Source organism: Salvia miltiorrhiza, chromosome 8 (genome assembly GCF_028751815.1).
Source record: "Salvia miltiorrhiza cultivar Shanhuang (shh) chromosome 8, IMPLAD_Smil_shh, whole genome shotgun sequence".
NCBI lineage: Eukaryota > Viridiplantae > Streptophyta > Magnoliopsida > Lamiales > Lamiaceae > Salvia > Salvia miltiorrhiza.
Window position 1 is genome coordinate 12,445,971 of NC_080394.1, and position 21,429 is coordinate 12,467,399.

Sequence of the window (21,429 nt, forward strand, 5' to 3'; positions counted from 1 at the left end):
TCAAAAAAAGGTTAGGAATTCAATCCGTTTTAGTCGGAATCTTTCATAAAATTTGATTAATCAATTTTAACAAAAAACTAATTTACCCTAATATCTAAAAAATTCAAACAATTCAACAACATTTTAATTTGTTGCAAATTCTATATCCCCAGAATTTTAGAAGTAATAGACGTTGAATATTTTTCATATTAAAAAATAAGAATATTACAAGCTAAAAAGATAATGAAATTTTCAAAATAGTTTTGAAATTAATATTTATAAAATACTACATAGTATTTTTTTTTAATTCAATAAAATAGAGTCATTATAGTTTAAAAACCTTGATTTTTGGTAAATCTACAAATCTCACACTCAATCTATATAAATATATGTACTGTGGTTTTGTAAATTGCGCCAGTTTGTGACTGAAATACTCTACTACACAATTACTTTATACATTAAACGCAAGTAGCAGTAGTTTTTAGAGTAAATATCACTTTAAACTCCAAATTATTTTCGCACTATCAATTATATCCTGAATTATTGAAAATGATTTTTTAAACCTTGAACTATCAATTTTGTATCAACTGTACCTTTTATCCATTTTTCATCCTTTAAATTTTTAATTAGTAAGGCATATAATCACATCATTTTATATAATGTATGTAAAAAAAACAATAATTTTAAATACATCGTGGCATTCGGTGAGCCACGTTAAATTTTTGAAGCTAGAAAAATGGACGAATGATACAATTGATACAAAATTTTATAGTTCAATGTTTAAAAAATTATTTTCTATAGTTCAGGATATAATTGATAGTGCGAAAATAATTTGAGGTTTAAAGTGATATTTACCCTAGTTTTTATGTGAAAATAAGCTTTAATTTGATTATTTATGTAATTATAAATTAAATTAAAACTATTTCGTTCACAATATTTTTTCCCCGTAGAGTGAGAATAAATAAAGAGGGGGATTTCCCGCGTGTTTGATTGGGTTTATAAATAAACTGCACATTTTTAGGGCTTTCACCCAAATCAGTCTCCGACCATGCTCACTGGGCGCGAAAGCTTGCTCAGAGTCATCGGCAAACGACGCCGTTTCCTCCCCAGCCGCCGATCCGTCCTCTACGCCGCAGCCGCCTCGCCATCTCCGGTAAATACATTCGCAACTGCATCTCATTTTATCAATTTTTCAAATTTTCAATCGTCGGCCAATATATCTACATAGCATGTGATATATTATAGGCGGAGTCTCTGTTTGTATCAATGCATAACGATTATTTTCTTGTCGAAATGGCAGAGTTGTTCGAGCATATGGGAGAGAGATGAAATGGTGGAGAGAGATTCAGCTCAGCAAAGACCCGACGGCGATGGCGATGCTCCAGAATCGGTGAATTGCCCTGTTTGTGGGGCCCGACTTCCCGGCGCGGATAATGCCCTCATCAATTCTCATGTAGGTAAGGTGTAAGTGGGCTCACAAAGAGCTGCTTTGTCTTGATTCAAATGTTGGATGGTTTGTTGTATCAAAATCTTGCACAATGTTTCTCTTCGTTTGAACTATGGTTTGAGTGATGTTGGTTTGATGGTTTCAGATGATTGCCTTGCTCCTAAAGGAAGTAAGCGGAAACTGAGCCAGGTCACCCTTTTTCAGTTGAACTTCTCAAGGTCCAAAGCTAGATTGCACTCTTCTCGCCCCGCCAATGATCGAGTTACTCCTGATGGAGTGAGCACTGCAGATACTGTTCATAACTCGTCTGGGTTGGATGGGTCTGATGAGTATGCTAACAATGATTCTGCTTATTTGGGAAACGTTTCGAATGCAAATCCCGAAGAAGATTTTATTTCCAAAGGCACAAATAGTGATAAATTTGCCTTGCCTTTGTTTCTGTCTGACATTGAGGAGGGGCATAAAGATGGCGCGGATGAATTTTCGGATGATTATGACATGTCTAAGGTTGTTATTCCAACTCTCATTGTTGGGCGTAGGTATGGAAGCAGAGAGTCAATAGATCCTCAATCAAGGTTATGCCTCTCTAGAGACCCTGAGAATGTTAAGGATCCAAATGCTATCAAGGTTTAATTTTGTCTAGCTTTTGTATTATTTTCTTTTTACTTGATTTACTAGTAAAAGAGTGTTATGTATTGACCAGGTACTTTGTGTAGATTGTGGATCTGATCGCATGTTGGGATATATACCGCGAGAGTTGGCCCAATATTTGTCTCCTCTAATAGAGAAGTTCCACTTGAACTTTGAGGTAAACTAGCTCTATTTTTAGTGGCTATATACTTCACATATTGGTATAATTTTATTTTATTTTGGTTGTTGGGCAAGTCTTATTGGTGGGATCTTGCAAGGCACAAAAAGAGGTCTTTGGTCTCTAAGCATGATTTTGATGTGAAATTTGATTGTCAGGAAACATTTAATCTCTGTATAATTGAAGTTTCTGTGCCTCTGCCTTCTTTGATGTTTGGCCAAGATGAAAACTTTTGTTCTTCTGAACAGCTTCATAGTTATGGCTGGACCTGTACAAAGTTTTGTAAATATGTTGGTAAAGAAAAGTTGGCACATTATAGATGTGTTACATGGAAGTTCTAATTACATGAACAGAAGGCAAAAGACACATAGTCACAGTGATTATTAGAATAGAGGATGTAGTGAAATTCAATTATCTTGTTATAGCAATAGCATTATAAGCCACTGATGTGAAGTTCCTTTTTAATAGCCTTAGCCAGACCTTATTTCATCTCTTGCCCCATGCTCCACTAAAGAGGAGAGTCGCCAACTTCACCAATGGGATCGGAGAAGGCTCTTTTTTATTTTCATCATTTTTATTTTTCACTCTTTCTAGTGGTTCAATTGTCATGTAAAGATATAAAATCACTCAATTATCACATTATACTTGGAGCTTCTAGGATATATGGTATTCTTGAAAATAACATCTCTTGATTGTTGTTGGCCGTTCTTTTTGACTCTTATGAATATGTACAGGGCAGTATCACTTCTGTGCCACAAGATCCTCGAGCTTCTATTCCAATTCAGATAGTATGCACAAATGTTGAATTATGTGACCAAAAATATTGCAATGGCATGCAAGAATTTAAGACTTTATGGATAAAAGCTCTACGTGTCGTTGAACTTGCAAAATCAAATCCATCTGGAATGACCAGGTATCAACGTAACCTGGAATTGCTTATACAAGAGGTGTTAAAGAGTAATCGACATCTTTTTACAGACAGCGAGGTGTCTTTCTTAGGTACATATTAAGGACTTGTGTCTTTGATGATATATATTATTTTCTCTACCTATCTCGTACCTATTCTTGGGCTCTTGTTTATTTTCTTTTCTACAGAAGCATTTGACTCGCTTCCTAATGATAGTAAAAGACTTTTTGCTCGGCTATATACACGCAAAGGTTTGCCAATCACACAATTTTCTTTCAGTCAAGTATGCTTCCGGTCCTCTACGAGTGATGTCATGGTTGCTTTAGTCATAGCCAAGTAGATAAAAGCATCTCAAGGTGTTCTGTGAATTTCTAATCAGTTAGTGTTTATAATTATTTGAAACAGCAAAGTGGGCATGATAGATGCTATAATTAGTTCCATAATTGACGAGTGTTTACTTTTCTTCTGAGATGTCAGTGTAATTGCTTTAACTTCCTCCCCCTCGCTTCCTTATCTACCTCTCTTTCTAAATGAGAACTTTATTGGTTTTCCATTTTAGTATGCTACTTAATCTTAGAAATGTTTATCCCCTCAGGGCCCTGGTTTCGGATGTCTAGTATGTCATATCCTGAGATAGCTGATCACGACCAAGCACTAAAGGGGCTCGTAGGTAAACACTGGTTTGGTAGATTTTACATCTGTGTAAATGTTATTGAGTCCCTTTTTGTGATTCTTAACTGATCCAGTTACTTTATACCATTGTTCCGAAAGCTCATTATAATAATTCTGTTGTTCTCAATAGAAGCTGGGTATCTGTGCTCCTTTTTGCTAAGGAATGATCTAGAAGAGGATGACTTAGAGGAAGCTTTTAACATCCTTAATGTTGATGAGCTGCGGGAAGCTCTGCTACTGATTAACAAGGTTTGTACTTTGTCATGTCTTTCAAGCAGCATTAATGTTTGCAATGTGTAGTAACATCGAGACAAAAATGTTAACATCCTCTGTTCATCCATCAATGCTGATGTTTCACCCAATATAACCTTTCGGTTTTCTATATCTGAAATTTGGATAGAAATGAAAGAAAAAGCCTATGGTTTGCTTCTGTAACTGGATTGCATTGCACTACTCTGAGTTTCAATTCTGGTTTGGAATGATTTCTAGTGGTTTGATCTGATTCTTTCACTGTTAACTCAAATTTTCTTACTCCTGATGAAAATATTAGATTAATGACAGTATACCCCTTCCCTTAAGTGTGATTATGTCCGTGACTTGAAGATTAACAAAAGCATTCATAATTCTGCCTGTTATTTTAACATCCATCCACTAATTGCATTTGTCTTAAACTTCTTAGTTGTTTTTTGTTTTCTATACCATTTGTTACATTTAGACTGAACTTTGCATGCCGAATGCTGACACAGCTTAGAAATTGGGATTCATGTCTCTGTAGCTTTTCCTACTCATATAGATGGCGTCTTATCAACAGTCTATTAAAAGTCATGACATAATATGGCTTTACATCCCAGAAATCTTCTAGTTCATTAATGCAATACATAAGGAGCATAATGGATGGTTCATTCTAGATGTGTTTGATTCCATAGTTTATGCTCCAAAATTGATATGGCTTCTGATGACTACGCAAAAAAGAACTTTGTGTGGACAGATACGGGTCGCACATCTCATCATAGGGCCCCCCTACCTTATCTAGTTTATCTAGAAAAGGATTGAGAGTTTCAAAAAGCATTTTGAGTGTATATGAACATCTAAATGTTTCCTTGATCTGTTTAAGAAATGTGTTCATCTAGTCTAAAGTTCACCTCTTTTTTTTTTTTTACTTTTCATCATTTTGTTTCCTAATACAAAGTGCTTCCTTTGTAAATCAGAACTCTAGAGAACATTCTAACCGCATTGGAATTACGTATTGTATTTTGGATAGTGGTGGTACCATTAGTTTTGATTCATTTGATTTTTTTTTTTTTAATAAACACGAGAAGTTACACTGCCTCCTTTTGTTGGTTGCCTGGAAAGTACACTTTTCCTCTTAAGTTTCAACCCTTTCAAAATGACATTTTCTCTGTGATTGGTATTGATCAGCTTCTAGGTCTTTCAGATATGCCTTCTGGGCTTTTTTTGATTTTCTTAAACTATAGACTACTGAAAATTGTTGAACTAGTTACTGAGGCATCTGAGAGATTCTTCCCACATGATTTATCTATGTTGCATCCTTTGTGGAGAAAAACACTCTGGTGCTTGTGTGTCCATTTATCTTAATCAGAGAGTTGAGTTTTTCCATAGTCGGCAGATACCTATGCTTGATGTTTCCTGTTAACTACTGATTTTCTTTGTTTTGACTAAAACTCAGAAATGCAGTCATGGTACACGAAAGCAAGGCATCATCAAATTGCTGCTATCATCAAACACAGGTGGTCCTTGGTAAGGTAAATTTAATATGCATCATGAGTCTGTCAAATTTCGGCTGTATCTCTGACATAATTCTGCAATTCCTCATGCAGTTCTGATCTCCGAGGGTTTGTTCTAGCTAAAACTGGTTCTTGTGTAAAAGTATCTCCACTTGCCGAACTTCTAGTATGGCGAGCTGAGGTGATTCTCTACATGTCACTTCAAGTTGGTTAGTTAGTCTAAGAGGCTTGTTTGGTACATTTTAATCTAATTTTCTTCCCCTTGCAGAGGCTTTTCTTCCTTAATGGAGAACAGGACCTCTCAGCCTTTTTGCTTGTGGACTTAGGTATTGTAAAATATCCTGCTTATAGATGTATAATCTCAGAGCCGATTTTTCCAAATAGGAGTGGCTTACTATCTTATGAAGAGGTATACTTAATTCTAGTCCCAGCTGGTAAAATCAGAAAACAGTTTCATTTTATTGAGGGCTACTTTATGATTCTAGGCTATTGAAATTTCACAAATTATGATTGAATCTCTTGATGAGAACAACTTGGAGTTGGTCTTAAGATGCATAGAGATATCTGTTTCTTGCATGTCAACATGTTCGAAAGAGCATACATCTTCAACTGCTGGATCAATGGATGCTTTTTTGTCCCACTTCTCAGCCTCATGGGTATACTCTAAGGTGGTCTTATTGGGTGTGTCCTTTTTAGAGCGCGAGAAGAGGTAATGGTGTTTAAATTATAAACTCTTATCATGTCTGCTCCTTTGCGATTATTTTTACTGAAGCTCTAAAGTTACAAAAACTAGTTGCTATTCGGGTGGTTCTGTGCTGATCTATTCTGGGTCAGACCATATAAAAAGATGACTCTGATAGACATAAAACGGAACGAAAATTGAGGTTTTAAAAATCTATCTGGAAGTTCTTAGTTATTTAGGTCTTAAGCTATGTTAATAAAAACGATGGGTGTCAAATCACATCATTAATTGTTGTAATTTTGTAATGGGTTTTTTTTTCCAACCTTAAACTCTAAATGTTGTCAGTGAAACTAGGAAGTGTTAGCTTGAAAGGCTTATTTTTTCAACTTGCATCTTGTGGAGTATCGTTTTGGCATATTCATAATTTGAACAATTTTATTGGATAAGAGTTTTGATGACTGTCCATGGAATTGCATTGTCAAAATAATATCTGGGATTTTATCAATTTCACCATCAATAGATGATTTTTAAAAATGAAACAGTCCGGTAGATTGAAATGTACAGCTTTGTAATTCATTTTGTAGTTCGAGTTTGACAGGTCATCTAGGTGCTCATGCAATATCTAGTGGCATATGCTAAATGCAGGATAAATTGCGTGTAATATCTCAACACGCACAAAATAAAGTGAAACGAATAGTGTTACACTATTACACTATTTTAACTAGACAGTTGTAGTTAAGAGTTGCAAAATGCCAATCGGTTTTGCTTTTCAACATCTCCAAAAAAGAAAAGAAAATGATTTCAACAAGCATGTTGAGAAAATAGTACCAAGTTCTTCTAAATAATGATTCCACACTCTTAACAGCTTTGCATTTCATGAGAATTCTTCCTGCACTTCCATGGAATGAAAAAAGATGTGGCAACTTCAACATTCCCAAGTATTGATTTTCTAGATGGTGTATAGTGTATTTACGTTACGTGAATAGTATTGCTATTACAAGAATATACACATCTTGTATATATTACGACAAGCTTAGTTGTTCTTTTCAAAGCTTGTATATTATGATCTTTTAGTTAAAAAGTCAATCTGAAAACCATCAATTTCATAAGATTGTGTTTGATTTGATTCATGCAATAGATATATCACCAAACAAGACAACCCCTTAAACAAACAGAAAACGGACCCAACAAAAAACACACTTCAATTTGGTATCTCATGTGTAACAATGAAGATGAAATGTATTTATACAAAAGGTAAATAATCGCATGCTAAATTAAGGCTCGTGTTACCTCGGATGAGATTTTTTCTATAAATGCAAACAATTTAATCCATACAGGGGTTTTGTGTTGAAGAAAATTGAATGGTGATTTTGGGAAAACTTGCTTGTAATATAACTTTTGAATTTGCATCGTGCTTTGACAGGTACAAGGAGGCCATCAATTTACTCAGGCGACTACTAAATGCATTCATTTCTGATAGAAGAAGGGGATATTGGACTTTACGGCTTTCTGTTGATTTGGAACATCTTGGGCGTATAGATGATAGCTTACAAGTAGCAGAGGATGGTTTACTTGATCCATGGGTTCGTGCAGGTTCAAGAGTAGCCCTGCAAAGGAGAGTGCTGCGGTTGGGGAAACCACCCAGGCGCTGGAAAATACCCAATTTTTCTAATTCTGTTAATAGGAAGATTTTTCAGGTACAAGGCAACTTACATATTTTCTTATCATGCTATTAGTTCAAAATTGTGTGTAACCCATCCGAGTAATTTGGCTGCCTTCCACTTTTCCATTTGTGTAATTGCAATTAGGTTCATGTTCAAGGAAAACCGTTGAATTGTAAAATAGGGGCGAAGAGCATCTTTTACGGTGAAAATGGAGAACGGTGTGGAGTAGAAGAGCTTGCACTACAGTATTATGCCGGGGATGGAGGCGGTTGGCAAGGTGTACACACAGAGAGTGGCATTTGGCTTACCATCTTTGGGATCTTGATGTGGGATATTATTTTTGCTGATGTACCAAATGTCTTCCGCACCAAATTTCAAGTATGTAGTTAATATTTGTGAACATGTTAAAACTCTTAGCAAATTGGATCAGACATGTTTAGTTGGAGCATATATATTTTATGTAATCCTAGGGCTATGAAATGTTTTGTGTTGCAGACTGCACCCTTGGATCTTGAGACCGATAGCTTCTACGAAACCAGAAAGAGCCTCATAGAAGCACACTTGGAGAAAATCCGAGATGGCATGGCAGAGGAGATACTCATTACAACGTGGGACTTGCACGTTGGAACAACCTGTCGAGGGGTAAACTGGGAGAAGCACTCATTGGCTGATCTTCGAGCCGCTGCAAAATGCATTGGAGGTGCATGCCTTGCATCCATCTGCAGACATCTGGCTCAAGGTTACCGCAGCTGGTCTAGTGGCATGCCCGATTTACTGCTATGGCGTCTTGAAGACTGCTACAGAGGCGAAGCAAAGCTTGTTGAAGTCAAAGGCCCTAGGGACCGTCTCTCAGAACAGCAGCGCGCCTGGTTGCTCATCCTCATCGACTGCGGCTTCACTGTTGAGGTCTGCAAGGTAACTCCAAATCCAGTAGCAACATGACTGCCATCATCTTGGTCTTGAAATCGCACCAGAAATAAAGCATGCTTAAGATACTGATAAATACAACATTTATTTATCCACATAGAAGCACACATGTCATGTGTGCCATTCTCATCACCGTTAGTTGTATTTGTATATATATATAGCCATATAGGAAGAGAAGAAATGAAAAGAATACTAATTGTCCATTCTTGTTGTCATCGACATTGTTTTCATTGGCCTCCTCTCAATTTTTGAATTTTTTAATTTTATATATATATATATATATATATATATAATAAGAAAAAATATAATACATAATTTTAATAACTATAATATTCATGTTAATTGCTTAACATTTTACATTAATTTGTTAAATTTATGTTATTTTTATTATATTTTTTTTCTTAGTTAATTTTTAATATTGAATTTGAGTCAATCCTCAAGTTAAAGTAAAATTACGAAATAAAAATTAGTTTATTTGTTTAGAAGATGAAACAATTTCTTTTAAAAAATGCATAAAAGTATGTCTTTATCTGCTTTTAATGTACAAAATATTGAATAAATTGAATTGCGAACAACAATTTATTATATTAAATGATTGTTAAAAAAATGTATGAAAATGAATTGTATTGAATCAAACATTTACACACTGATGCACGCACTGAATCGATGCTACTATATCACAAATGCAATTGCACACTAACTACATCGATCTCAATGGCAGTGCCTTTGCGTAGATGGTGAGGGTACACTCTTCCTTACGCGCCTGACGTTGACAATTAATTGTGAATTTGAGCTCTAAAACTTCAATTAACAAACAATATTAGTGATTCAATGGTGAATTTGTGAAGTTATCAAATTGATTGTAAATTCAAGGGCATCTACAACATAAATTCACCTCGTAACAATTTTTTGAAAATTTCTCCATTTTCTGCTGATAATCTCTCTCACCTTCTAAAACACATAAAATCGGTCGTCATCTTTTTCATTTCAGTTTTTGCCCCAATTATAGAACTCAAATTTGCAATTTTTATCTGAATTTTCTTTTTTGAATTGTCGATAAAACGTGATCCTCTTCGTTCCACAAATTCTAACATAATTCTCTACAATTCTCAATTAATTTTTTTTAAACCAAAAACTCGTGAAAATCTCGGATCAATTTTTCAATCGGATGAGGTGACGGCGAATGACCGAAATCACGTTTTACGATCGTCTACAACAAATTGAAAGATTGTGCTACAGCACACAATCAGAAAACATAAAAATGTCAAAATCCACCTAATCTGCAAATAGCCACATAAAGCGCAGGCTCTCAATCTGGCTAACAATTTGCATAACAGATCATAGATAGATGGCATTTAAATTTGGAAATTCTTGTAGCAGCAAAAACAAAAATAGATGCAAAGGTAATTTTGTCATCTTACAGCAAAAACACAAAAGCCTTTAAATTGGTAGTGTATAACAAACTACAGACAGATTATTGTAGTTGGCTACTTCCTTCTTGGCTATTTCTGGTCCTGACCTTCAGCTTCTTTATCATATTTCTTCAACCCAAAGAATTTGATTTTGGGCTTAAGAGCATCTCCATCCGTTCTAGGAAACTCGAAACCCAGTAAGCAATTTGCTCCAACAATATCACTATCAACCACGAATACGATGGTCACAGAAGCCAACGACGCCGTTTCCTCCAAACTGTCAACCACCGCTGTACTGTCACCGACCACCTCCTCCTCCAGCGGCGGCGCCCTTATCATATCAATTACAGGTGCGATGCGTTCCTTCCTCACCGCATCTTCCACTGATTTACATCTATCGGAGGATCTCAGACACCTTTCTTCTTCGCTTATCCTCCAGTCGACCGCACCCTACCAATCCCTAAAAACGATCTGGTTCGGATCCGAATTCGGTTCCAGACCCGATTTATCCTCTCTCCTCGCCGGCTCTAATTTTATCTTCGCCAGCCCCACGCCTCGCCAAAAGGTAGATTCATCTATTCTATGGTTAGAATGTCTAATTCCAATGTGTGTGTGTGTGTGTGTGTGTTATATTAAATAAATCGAATTTTGAGTTTTGGTTGTTTATTTGATAGAGCGAGGAGCTGAAGGCGAGATTGAGACAGCTGGAGGAAGCAGCTGAGAGGAAGGCGTACGATGAATTGGTGAAGGACATTACTCCGAGGAAGCCTGTGAATGAGCCTTTTTCTTCTTACAAGGATCAATTAGGCTTCGGTAATCCATTTGTTTCTTCTCTTTCGAATTAGAAAGAATGCGCATGAAAATAATTAGAGATGATGATGATAGCTCCTTGAAAGGATTTAGGGTGTCTTATTTTTCGACTTTACTTTCATTCATCCATTTTAAATTAATTCGTGTTGTTTTAACTGAGATTATCTACGCAGCCCCTTCAAGTAGTATCCAAATATGTAAACCTATAAATAGTGACAAATTCGAATAGATATAGTGATTTTTATGCACAATAAGTTTAAAGAGACACATATATTGTTGTCTTCATATTTGTGTGAACTGTTGTTGTCTATATGTATGCAAAAGCAAAACCATATTTGTGTTTCTCTGCACCTACTCCTAGTATGCTTACTAAAACACTTTGTTTCCTCGCATTTGCCCACGATTTTCCCATAATTTGCAGATGGGGTATTACCTGAAGAGGTAGCATAGTATTCTTATTATATTTCAACTATGAGATTTTCCTGTTCCCTATTTGATTTCTTGACGTGTTCTCTCATTTTATTAGTAAAGAAAGCAAAACAACTCTTTTGCCTGACCGCTCTTTCCAGATTTTGAAGTTGTGATTATTGCAATTATCTGTAGCTTGCCTTATGTTGTGTATGAACTTGACTAATTCATATTTTCTCCTTGCCTCTAAAGATTTGAGATCATTTCCTGGATACACTGGATTTTGAAACTGTGATATTCTTGCAGTTTAGTTATTAATTATGCTTTATCATGACGACCTTACAGGATTACACGTTGTGGTTACAATGTTTACTGGATACTTGGTTGGGTATGCAGCATTCCGTGCCTTGTTTGGCCAAAGTCCTCCCATGGTAGGTTTTGTGGTGCATTTTCTTTATTGCTCATGGAATTTAAGAAAAACAAGAAAAAGCCCCCTTTTACAGTCGAATCTAGTTTATGCGTACTCTATGACCATATGCATACTTTCTTGATGGCAATTGATGTCACATTTCTTTACCATATAGAGTGCTGCTGGAGGTATCCTTGGTTTGGTCGGGGCCATGCTAGTTGAGACCCTTCTGTTTATACTCAGATCTTCTGACCTTGGTGGTGAATCTTCTTCATCTTCTACTTCCCGCCCTTCCAATTTGAAGATAAAGAAGAATCAATAGGTTCGAATTAAGACATATTCCTTTACTCAGTTTATTTACATGATAAAATGTTTTTGTTTTCTTGGAAGATTGTGTTATGGGTAAATAAGGCAGGGCTACTTAATGTAGATTTTCATAGAGTTAATAGTACTCCATGTGAAATGCAAGGATGGTTTCTGATCTTATTCAAAATTTATTTGCAAAATACATGATTGCTACAGGCAATCTTTTACATTTGGCGTCGTCCCTGTGTATTTTTTGGCTTTTGGCGTCGGATTTAATTTCGCAAGTGTTTCCTCTGTTATTGTTGTTTTGGAATTCTATGTAAAATCCATCTATTTCTTCAATTTCACAAGTGTTTCTTCTAGAATTCTTCAATCCCTGATCTGGAATTCTTCAATTTCGCAAAAGTAATTCTTCAAATCCTGTTATGGAATTCTTCAATTTTGCAAGTGTTTCCTCTGTTTTTGTGCATCCATCTATATTTAAAATCCATGTAAATGTTTTATTTTTGAATGCATAACTAATGAAGCGCGGCCTTCACCTTCTCTTTTTGACTGCCATACTATGAATAATAGATAAAGTTTCACCAAAACTCAATCATAAAAATTTCCACGTGTTTTATTCCTTGTGATCAGTGTTCTACTAAGCTTTATGAATTTGAGAGTAAGTTCGAATACTTTTTCTATATTAAGTTTTGACATGCTTATCTACTTCTATTTTTTATTAAGCAGCTTCGCATGGCATGCTGAGATATTTGTTTACTTTCGATTAGATTCAACTCATTCCTTTTGTGTTCCAGTTGAATGAATTAGTTGGTGGGAATTCATTAATTATAGATTGGAGGCGTTCTTTTTATCTGAATTTGATTGCTCATACCTCCTTCAATGTGACTGTAGCAATTTCCAGGTAAATTCTTATATTTCCATGGTGTCGCTAACTTGGGTTGGTAATATCAGTGATTCGTCAAGCCTCCAATTGGAAAGTGCCGATGATTGAGGGTGCACGGCGCAGATGGAAGAGCAGCGTGATTGAGTTCTAAATTCGACCACCAACAAATTCCCCCAAAGTGTTTGCTTTCTATGTTTTGTTTGAAGTAGGGAGGGGGTAGGGAATGTCTTTATTAAATTTGAATGAGGGTAGAAGAGTAATTTCGACGCCTATTCTTGAATTGTAGAAAGGATTATCAAATTGATTTTTGTAGATAAATGACAATTAACCTCGTTTAGCAAATCAGGATTAAGACTAATAACTAAGCCTTGTAAATAATGGGCCTTCGAGAGATTATTAATCATGCATAATCTTGCCATACTTAGCAAACATGCCCTTCTTTGTAAAACAAAACAACAAACAAACTAAGAGAGCTCAACGATAACTAACATTAAAACATGAGTTTGATTTGTTTCTAAGTGAAATTAAAACATGCCCTGACTTGATATAGAGCTCAACGGTTACTAACATTAAAACATGAGTTTGATTTGTTTCTAAATGAAATAATTTCACATAAGTTTTTGAGTTTTTCATCGCTAATAGTCAATTCGACTATTTGATCAATATTGTTGGACAAAATTGATAAAATTATGACATATTTCACGGCACAATGACTATAAAATTGGAATAGGGTTAGAGAAATATATCGAAAATCTGATATATTGGTCATATCTTACCGGAAAATGTTCTAAAATATTGAATTTTTTGATACGGTTCGACAAAGTAAAAGGTATATATTTTTCAGATATCGGGATATATTAGTGTATACCGATATTGCGATATATATCGTAAAAATCAATAAATATCATTTTAAAAATATATATCGAAACAAAGTATGATACTGCATCACCGGTATATCGGAACAATATGTATGATACCATATCACCGGTATATATCGAACATTGCGGTACATCGCAATAAGGTATATACCGGTGATGAGGTATCTTACATTGTTCCGATATATCGCAATATATATATATATATATATATATATATATATATATATATATATATACCAAAAATAATGAAATATACCGTATCAAAATCTATATTTCTTATGCTTAAAAAAAATCTATATTTTTAAATATATATATTTATGTATATATGTTTAAAAACTAATAATTAATTATAGAATGAAGTATAAAATTTATATTGGAATCGTTGTATATAAAATAAAGAGTTATATAACTATAATTATAAAATAAGTTAAAACTATAACAGTTCACAATGATATTAAAATAATTATAATTTCAAGTAGATCTTTAAAAAATAAATAAATGGGTACACACAATTCACAGTCATAGGAAGTTTGGAACCTTTGATGGAGCTGGAGAGAGAAGAATTTCTTATCTATTTTCAAACTCTTTTTTTTTCTTTAGCTATGAAAGGTACATTCAAAAGTGAAATTTGTTAATTAATAAAATTGTTATAACTAATACATATTTCACGGCACAATGACTATGAGATTAGAGTGTGGAGAGATAAGAAATTCTTCTCTCTTTGTGTGCGTGTGTTGCCTAAGTGGTAAGGCTTTAATACTTAAAGCCAAAAGTCTTGAGTTCGAGTCCCTGCGCGGCGTTAAAATTTCTTTATTTAATACTGTTAATTTATCAAAAAAAAAAAAGAATTTCTTCTCTATTTTCAAACCTTCTCTATTACTCCCTCCGTCCCGGTAATCTTGTCCCATTTCTTTTGGGCATGGAGATTAAGGAGTGTTGAGTTAGTGTTGTAAATTGTAAGGTCCCACATGCTTAAGAAAATGAAAGTATAGCTTAACCCCCTTCCCAAACATGGCTCTCTCTATCTCGGCACTCTCTCCCCCAAACATGAAACATGAATTCTGTAAATTAAAGGCAACAACAAATCATCTACAGATTTCAACAAAAAAATTAACTGGAAGAACAGAAAATGCAGATTTCAACAAGAAATTTCAACAAAATCTTCATCCTCCTCAACAAATTTCAATAATTCCTTCTGCAAATTCCTACTGCCGCCGCTCTTAAAATCTGGGGAGCCGCCGGAACAGTGAACGTAATCAAGCAAAAGAACAACAAGAATAAAAATCAAATCTTTAGCCCAACCCCCTAAACGAACAAACAGAAATTCAGCCACAATCCTCCACAAATCAGTGGGGCTGAGCTGCGGACATCACAATTATCCACAAATCCTCCACAAATTCAGCCACAATTATCCACAATTAGGCGAGCCCTAATTTCTGGGGAAAAAGAAGAAGAAAAAAAAACAGAGGAGAGGGGAGACGAGAGGGCGGCGAAGGCGAGATGGATGGAGGTGGGAGGGCGGCGGAGGCCAGAGGGATGGAGATGGGAAGGCGGCGGAGGCGAGAGGGCGGAGGTGGGATGGCGGCGGAGGCCAGTGGGAAGGCGGTGGAGGCGGCGAGAGGCGAGAGGGCGGAGGCCAGAGGGATGGAGATGGGAGGGCGGCGGAGACGAGAGGAGGGAGGTGGGAGGGCGGCGAAGGTCAGTGAGAAGGCGGCGAGAGGCGAGAAGGTGGAAGTGGGAGAGCGGCGGAGGCCAGTGGAAAGGCGGCGAGAGGCGAGAGGGCGGAGGTGGGAGGGCGGCGGAGGCCAGTGGGAAGACGGCGGAGGCGGCGAGAGGGCGGAGGTGGGAGGGCGGCGAGAGGACAGAGGGATGGAGGTGGAAGGGCGTCGGAGGGCAGAGAAGAGGGGGAGGCAAGAGAGTGTGGAGAGAGAGAGAGAGATAAATTAGGGTTTAGGGGGATTAATTAAGATAGTGTTTAATTAGAATTTAATTAGTTCCTAAAATTTTCCTAAAAAGGAAATGGGACAAGATTATTGGGACAACCCAAAAAGGAAAGTAGGACAAGATTATTGGGACGGAGGGAGTATTTAACTAGAAAAAGTACATGTAAAAGGTGGAATGTGCTACATAAATAAAATAGTTAATTAGTATAATTATAAATAGGTGTTGTATTTAGTAACTAGTAAGTACCGTGTTTTTTAATGTTTTACAGTTTTAGAGGGGTAGTAAAATGACAAAATCATAATTCCACTTTTAGGTAAAAAAAAAAAGTGGTTAATTACCTTTAAATTCATAAATTTTGATCAAATTTTATTTTATTTTTTTTCATAATTTTTGAACTTTCAAGATAAATCCATAAATAAATCTAACTTTTCGTAATGTCTCATGACTCGTATTTTCAGTGAAAACAAATGCCAAAATTTACGAACGCGGTATAAATAATTAAAACATGTCATTGACGTGTAACTTATTTACCAGATAAAGACAAACGACATGTTTCTTCTTTCTCGTCTAAATTTGCAATCAAGTACCTAGAGAACAAATATAAAAAATTAACAAACCCTAAATCTTTGAAACAAGCACGTGTAGGCAAAACTACCTAAACCCTAAACAAATCTTGTGATGATACACAATATTAGTAACACCTAAACAAATTCGTCAACTTCTTTGAAGTCAAAATCACTACAGACACCGGACGATTGCATATCTTTTGTGAATTCGAAAATCAATCAGACATCTTATTCGAGCTCTCTGTTGAACAATTATGATCCATCAACATCTGCGCAATCTTCAGTTTACTACTCCCTCCGTCCCGCTATTCAAGTCTCGTTTCTTTTCGGCACGGAGATTAAGAAGAATGAAGTAAGTAGAATAAAGAGTGTGGTCCACATGTTTAAGTTTGTGATTAAATGATTGTTAATGTTAGACAATTCCAATGAAAATGAAAAATTCTCAAATAATTAAAATTCTGAAAATGAAAAATTGAAATTCTGAAAAAGTAAAATTCTAGTAAAATGAAACTGAGCAAGAACAAAAATATGCAGTCGGTGAAAAACTTGCAAGAACAAAAATCCGCAATCAACAATTCCAATCTACAGATTTCGAACCAATCGAACTCAAACAAATCAAATAGATTTCGAACCGATCGAACTCAAACAAAACTGGAGAAAATTTCATGAACAGAGAGTGAAAATTTCAGGAACAGATCTGGATCATCTTCTCACTCAAGCCGCCGCCGCTCGCACTCCGCCGCGCCGCGCCGCTGCTAAGGTTTCATTCAGAGGGGTGGACGGTAGATAGATGCAGTTGGAGCGGGCTTCTGATGCGAATCACGACATATCGCCTCGAGCCTCTGGTCGCCGATGGTCGAGGCGCAGAGAGAGAGAGAAAGAGAGATCTGGAGCGGGCTTCTGATGGTCGAGGCGCAGAGAGAGAGAAAGAGAGAGAGAGAGCCGAGAGTCTCTTTGCAGATGGAAGGCACGAGAAGGGCAGAGCCCTGGTCGCCGGAAAACGAGCGGCGAGGCGCTGCGGTCACCGATGAGAGAAGTGACAGGCGGCGAGGCGCTGCGGTGAGGGCGGAGAAAAGCTTCCTCCGACGACGAGCAGGGGAAAGGCAAGTGGAGGAGAAGACGGCTAGGGCGGTGAAGGTGGAGGAGAAGGCTTCCTCCGGCGACGAGCAGACGACGGCGGTGGAGACTCAGGCGCAGAGAGAGAGACGAGAGAAAGAGAGAGAAAGAGAGATAGAGAGAGAGAGATAGAGAATAGAGGGGAAATGAATTAATTAAGGGTTTATTAGTTGAACAATTAGTGATCTCATTTAATGTTAAGCATCCCCTTATTATTTCCTTTTTAGGAAACGGGACATTATCGGTGGGACAACCCAAAAAGGAAAATGGGACTTGAATAGCGGGACGGAGGGAGTACTAGTTTCAATATATTATCTTCAATCTCCAGACGTACATGAACAACGTTGTTTCTTTTAAAATAATTACAATATCATTTTAGTTATTTTCGGTGAGTTTACATCGGCAAAATCCGACCCTACGTGTGTCCTATTTTCGCCGAAAATATGACTCATGAAAAATTATAGTACTAGATTGTCCATATATTTATATCGTAAGTTAAAAAATTATGGACAAAATATGAAAAAATTATGGACAAAATATGAAAGTAGAGAGAAGAGGAGAAGAAGAGAGAATTGCGTAGAGAGCGTAAAGAGAATAAATCTACAGGAGCGTCTCATTATGAGGACTAAATGCCTCTATTTATAGGAGATACAAAGCTAGGGTTAGGGTTTAGGGTTAAGTCATTTAATAGGGAAATATATATTTTATATATATTTACAACACTCCCCCTTAAATGACTAACTCTAAAAATATGTTGCCTCATTAAAACCTTGCTAGGAAAAATTCAATGTCACAAAAACCTAGTCTAAGGAAAAAGAGTACAGCTGCTCCCCTGAAAATGATCATTGTATATCTTTGAGTCGATGCATGCCGATCTTGTGTATTAGCTTTCTGAAAGTCGATGTTGGTAATGTCTTTGTGCATATAAGTCCACCAATTTATCGCTTGATCGAATCTTCATGTATCCTTTGAGTTGCGTGCAATTTGACTTCAAAGAAACTCCTCATTTGATGTTAGAGTCTAGATGTTCATGCCTTATTAAAAACCTCTCTGTAAAAATCCTATGGGAAAAATTCGGTAGAGGAAAAAAGTACAAGACGTATATTTACTCATATATTACACTAGTTGCCTCGTTAAAAACTTTAACTAAGAAAACCTTGTAGGAAAAAACTTAGTAAGGGAAAAAGAGGACAACCATTTAGCCTTCAGGGCCATTGACCTTCAAAGTCTAATTTTCGAAACTATTTAAAAGATCATGCTCCCCCTCAAGATAACAATCTTGAATGTGTTCAATATAGTTTTCGAAATTAAATAAATAATCAACATCATCCATCAATTTTGAATTTTGATTTCTTACATAACATAGACCAATTGTAATTTGCTTTGAATATAACCAATAACATGGTTAATATCATTTAAAATTCTCCTTCTTGGAGAAACATTAAATCTTGCTAGCAAGTCAACTTCGAATTGTATATCATGCATGATAAAAGTAGTGTTTCAATAGCACACAAGTAAGGAACTTCGGGTCCTAAATAATTTCGTTATTTTGGTCTAGGTGTGTCTTTATCAACTTCAAGTGATAGAATAATCATTTGATAGCTAAAGAGATATGTTATTATTCAAAATCTTCTTTGGGTTGGTCGACTAATACATATAAAATATAGTCGATTGGTTTGAAATACTCCAATGGGGAATTCTCGATCTTCGGGTCGAGATGATATTTAGTTTAACTAAGTTTTTCAAAACTCATATTTAGACATGAGTTAACTTCCTCAAGTTTTGAGTATTCACAAATGTTCTTTCTTCAGAAAGAATTCACTTAATCGGTTATGAACTTTCACATATATGTCCATGTTTAATGGCCTATATAATAATATAATCATAACGTCCATAAATTTGATATCTATGTCAATGATTACTGCCATAAATGTTATATAAATAACGAAACATAATGCCACGTATAACATGAGAATATATTTGATTGATTTTGGGTTTCTCAAACCCTTGAGCTACTAATCTCGCTTAACATCTTATTATTTTCATTTAGCGAGTTAGGCTCTACCTCATTGTTTATTTCTATATTTTTCAGTGCTTCTGGCACTCTAATATAAATTTTTTTTGGATCCAAATAATCTTCAAGTTGAACTAGCAATTTGTTGAGGCAAAAAGTGTTGTCGACAACTATCATTTTTCTTTTATACGATTCTCACGTATTCCCAAAGTTCATGGCAACTTTAGTAAAACTAAATTTTCACCATTTCCCATAATATTTGGTCTAGTTGTTTCGTAATCCCAATATTACGATAATTTAGTGCACGTGCAAAATATATTGGGATTATCGTCTTCAGGATGATCCTCTTCATGAGGTTTCGGAATGATTTGAGTTCTTTATTTGATTTTGTAATCCGCGGATATTTTATCTTGGGTACCAATAGGTCGTTTACGCTTCTGGCGTCAATAAGAATTGAATCAATTTCGTCCTTCGTGGACTTCAATTATTTGTGGTGCAATATGACATATATATAATATACTCATTTGGCAGTCAATAATAATTTGTTGAACTTCTAGTTCATAATGCGTGAATATAACATAATTAATCCAACGAGAAATTTACGGCATTGTACAATTCATCATTCATATCTCTCCCTAATGCCGAAAATGGTTTTAAGTTGGATAAGTGCATTTGAATGGTAATAAAATAATTTAGTAGATGGGAAATCCTCTTCAGGAGGTATTTTAATCACGCACTAATTGTAATGTAGACAACTCAAATACTCAAGTCTTGAGTTATTTTAAAATCTTTTGGGTACATGAATTTGAAATTCATCACGACATGATTATTGAATTAAATAATAAATCATGTGTAATTATTCAATACTCATGGGAAAATCAATGAAGCTCTTCCGGAGCCCATAGTATTAATTTTCAATTGTGTTACCCCTATTCTCAATAAAAATTCAAAAACTATTGAATTGAGATGACGAATTGCTCTTCAAGAGCTTGTAATATTCATCATGAATATTAGTTGTGCTACTTCGGGAGCAACAATATATATAAATCAAATAGATAAAGCAATGTAATAATTAAATGAAATACTAAATAATAAGTAAATACCGAAATAAAGTTTAAAATAAAATTTATATCTCAATATTTTAATATTCTTCCGGAATATTAACTTTATCTCACGTGTTCATTGGGAACACATTATATTTCATATTTAATATGAAGAGATATCGTTGTATCTTTATCAAGAACTTCGACAATTTCTTTTAATAATCTTCAAGATTATTAAGAATCATAAATTCATTCCACAATGATAAATTAATTAAATAAAACAATCCTTCAGGGATTGTATTAATAAATCGATTCAAATGTGCTCATCAGGAACACATTATATTTAAAATTAAGGGATATCGTTGTGTTTTATCAAAAATTTCCAACGATTTATCTTTTAATAATCTTCAAGATTATTAAGACTATAAATTTATGTTTCTTCAAGAAACAATATAACAAATTAATGTAATATATTGAAAGAAATATATATATATATAAATTGCATAATAAATGAATAATTAAGATTCAACAAACGCAATAAAATGAAAAGTACTCCAATCACACTAGCCTTGTTGAAATAAGAGATTATTGTTGCTTTCTGGGTGCAAACTTCTTGTTTATTCAAAGGACTTCTCTCTTTCTGATAAGCATTAACAAGTCAATTTGCTCGAAAAATTTATCCAAGAAATCATTGATACGAGACTTTAATTTCTAACTCAATTCAATCGATTAACTTTAATTGGGGAGGAAGCAATTGAACATATACAATGGCTATCAATTGATTAATTGAAAACAGAGAATCAATT

General features: G+C 35.4%; 2 protein-coding genes across 7 annotated transcripts; both read left to right on the top strand.

The window, feature by feature from the left end:
• The first annotated feature begins 972 nt into the window (after nt 1-972).
• LOC131001073 (fanconi-associated nuclease 1 homolog) lies at nt 973-9,046 on the top strand. 2 transcript variants are annotated; one of them, XM_057927260.1, is made up of 15 exons: nt 973-1,132; nt 1,280-1,436; nt 1,572-2,053; nt 2,130-2,234; nt 2,969-3,233; nt 3,330-3,392; nt 3,737-3,811; nt 3,944-4,062; nt 5,501-5,571; nt 5,652-5,739; nt 5,827-5,967; nt 6,044-6,267; nt 7,664-7,937; nt 8,049-8,282; nt 8,400-9,046. In XM_057927260.1, the coding sequence occupies exons 1-15, from the start codon at nt 1,028-1,030 to the stop codon at nt 8,844-8,846; spliced, it is 2,850 nt and encodes a 949-aa protein (XP_057783243.1). In that variant the 5' UTR covers nt 973-1,027; the 3' UTR covers nt 8,847-9,046. The 2 variants fall into 2 exon arrangements, with proteins under 2 accessions (XP_057783243.1, XP_057783244.1); XM_057927261.1 differs by lacking the exon at nt 3,330-3,392.
• A 979-nt stretch (nt 9,047-10,025) lies between these two features.
• LOC131001076 (uncharacterized) lies at nt 10,026-13,404 on the top strand. 5 transcript variants are annotated; one of them, XM_057927269.1, is made up of 5 exons: nt 10,032-10,808; nt 10,918-11,056; nt 11,807-11,892; nt 12,046-12,192; nt 12,974-13,404. In XM_057927269.1, exons 1-4 carry the CDS (start codon nt 10,485-10,487, stop codon nt 12,190-12,192), a joined length of 696 nt encoding a protein of 231 aa, XP_057783252.1. In that variant the 5' UTR covers nt 10,032-10,484; the 3' UTR covers nt 12,974-13,404. The 5 variants fall into 5 exon arrangements, with proteins under 5 accessions (XP_057783250.1, XP_057783252.1, XP_057783251.1 ...); XM_057927268.1 differs by having other exon boundaries at nt 13,081-13,404; XM_057927266.1 differs by having other exon boundaries at nt 10,034-10,808; nt 13,071-13,404.
• Nucleotides 13,405-21,429: the final 8,025 nt, after the last annotated feature.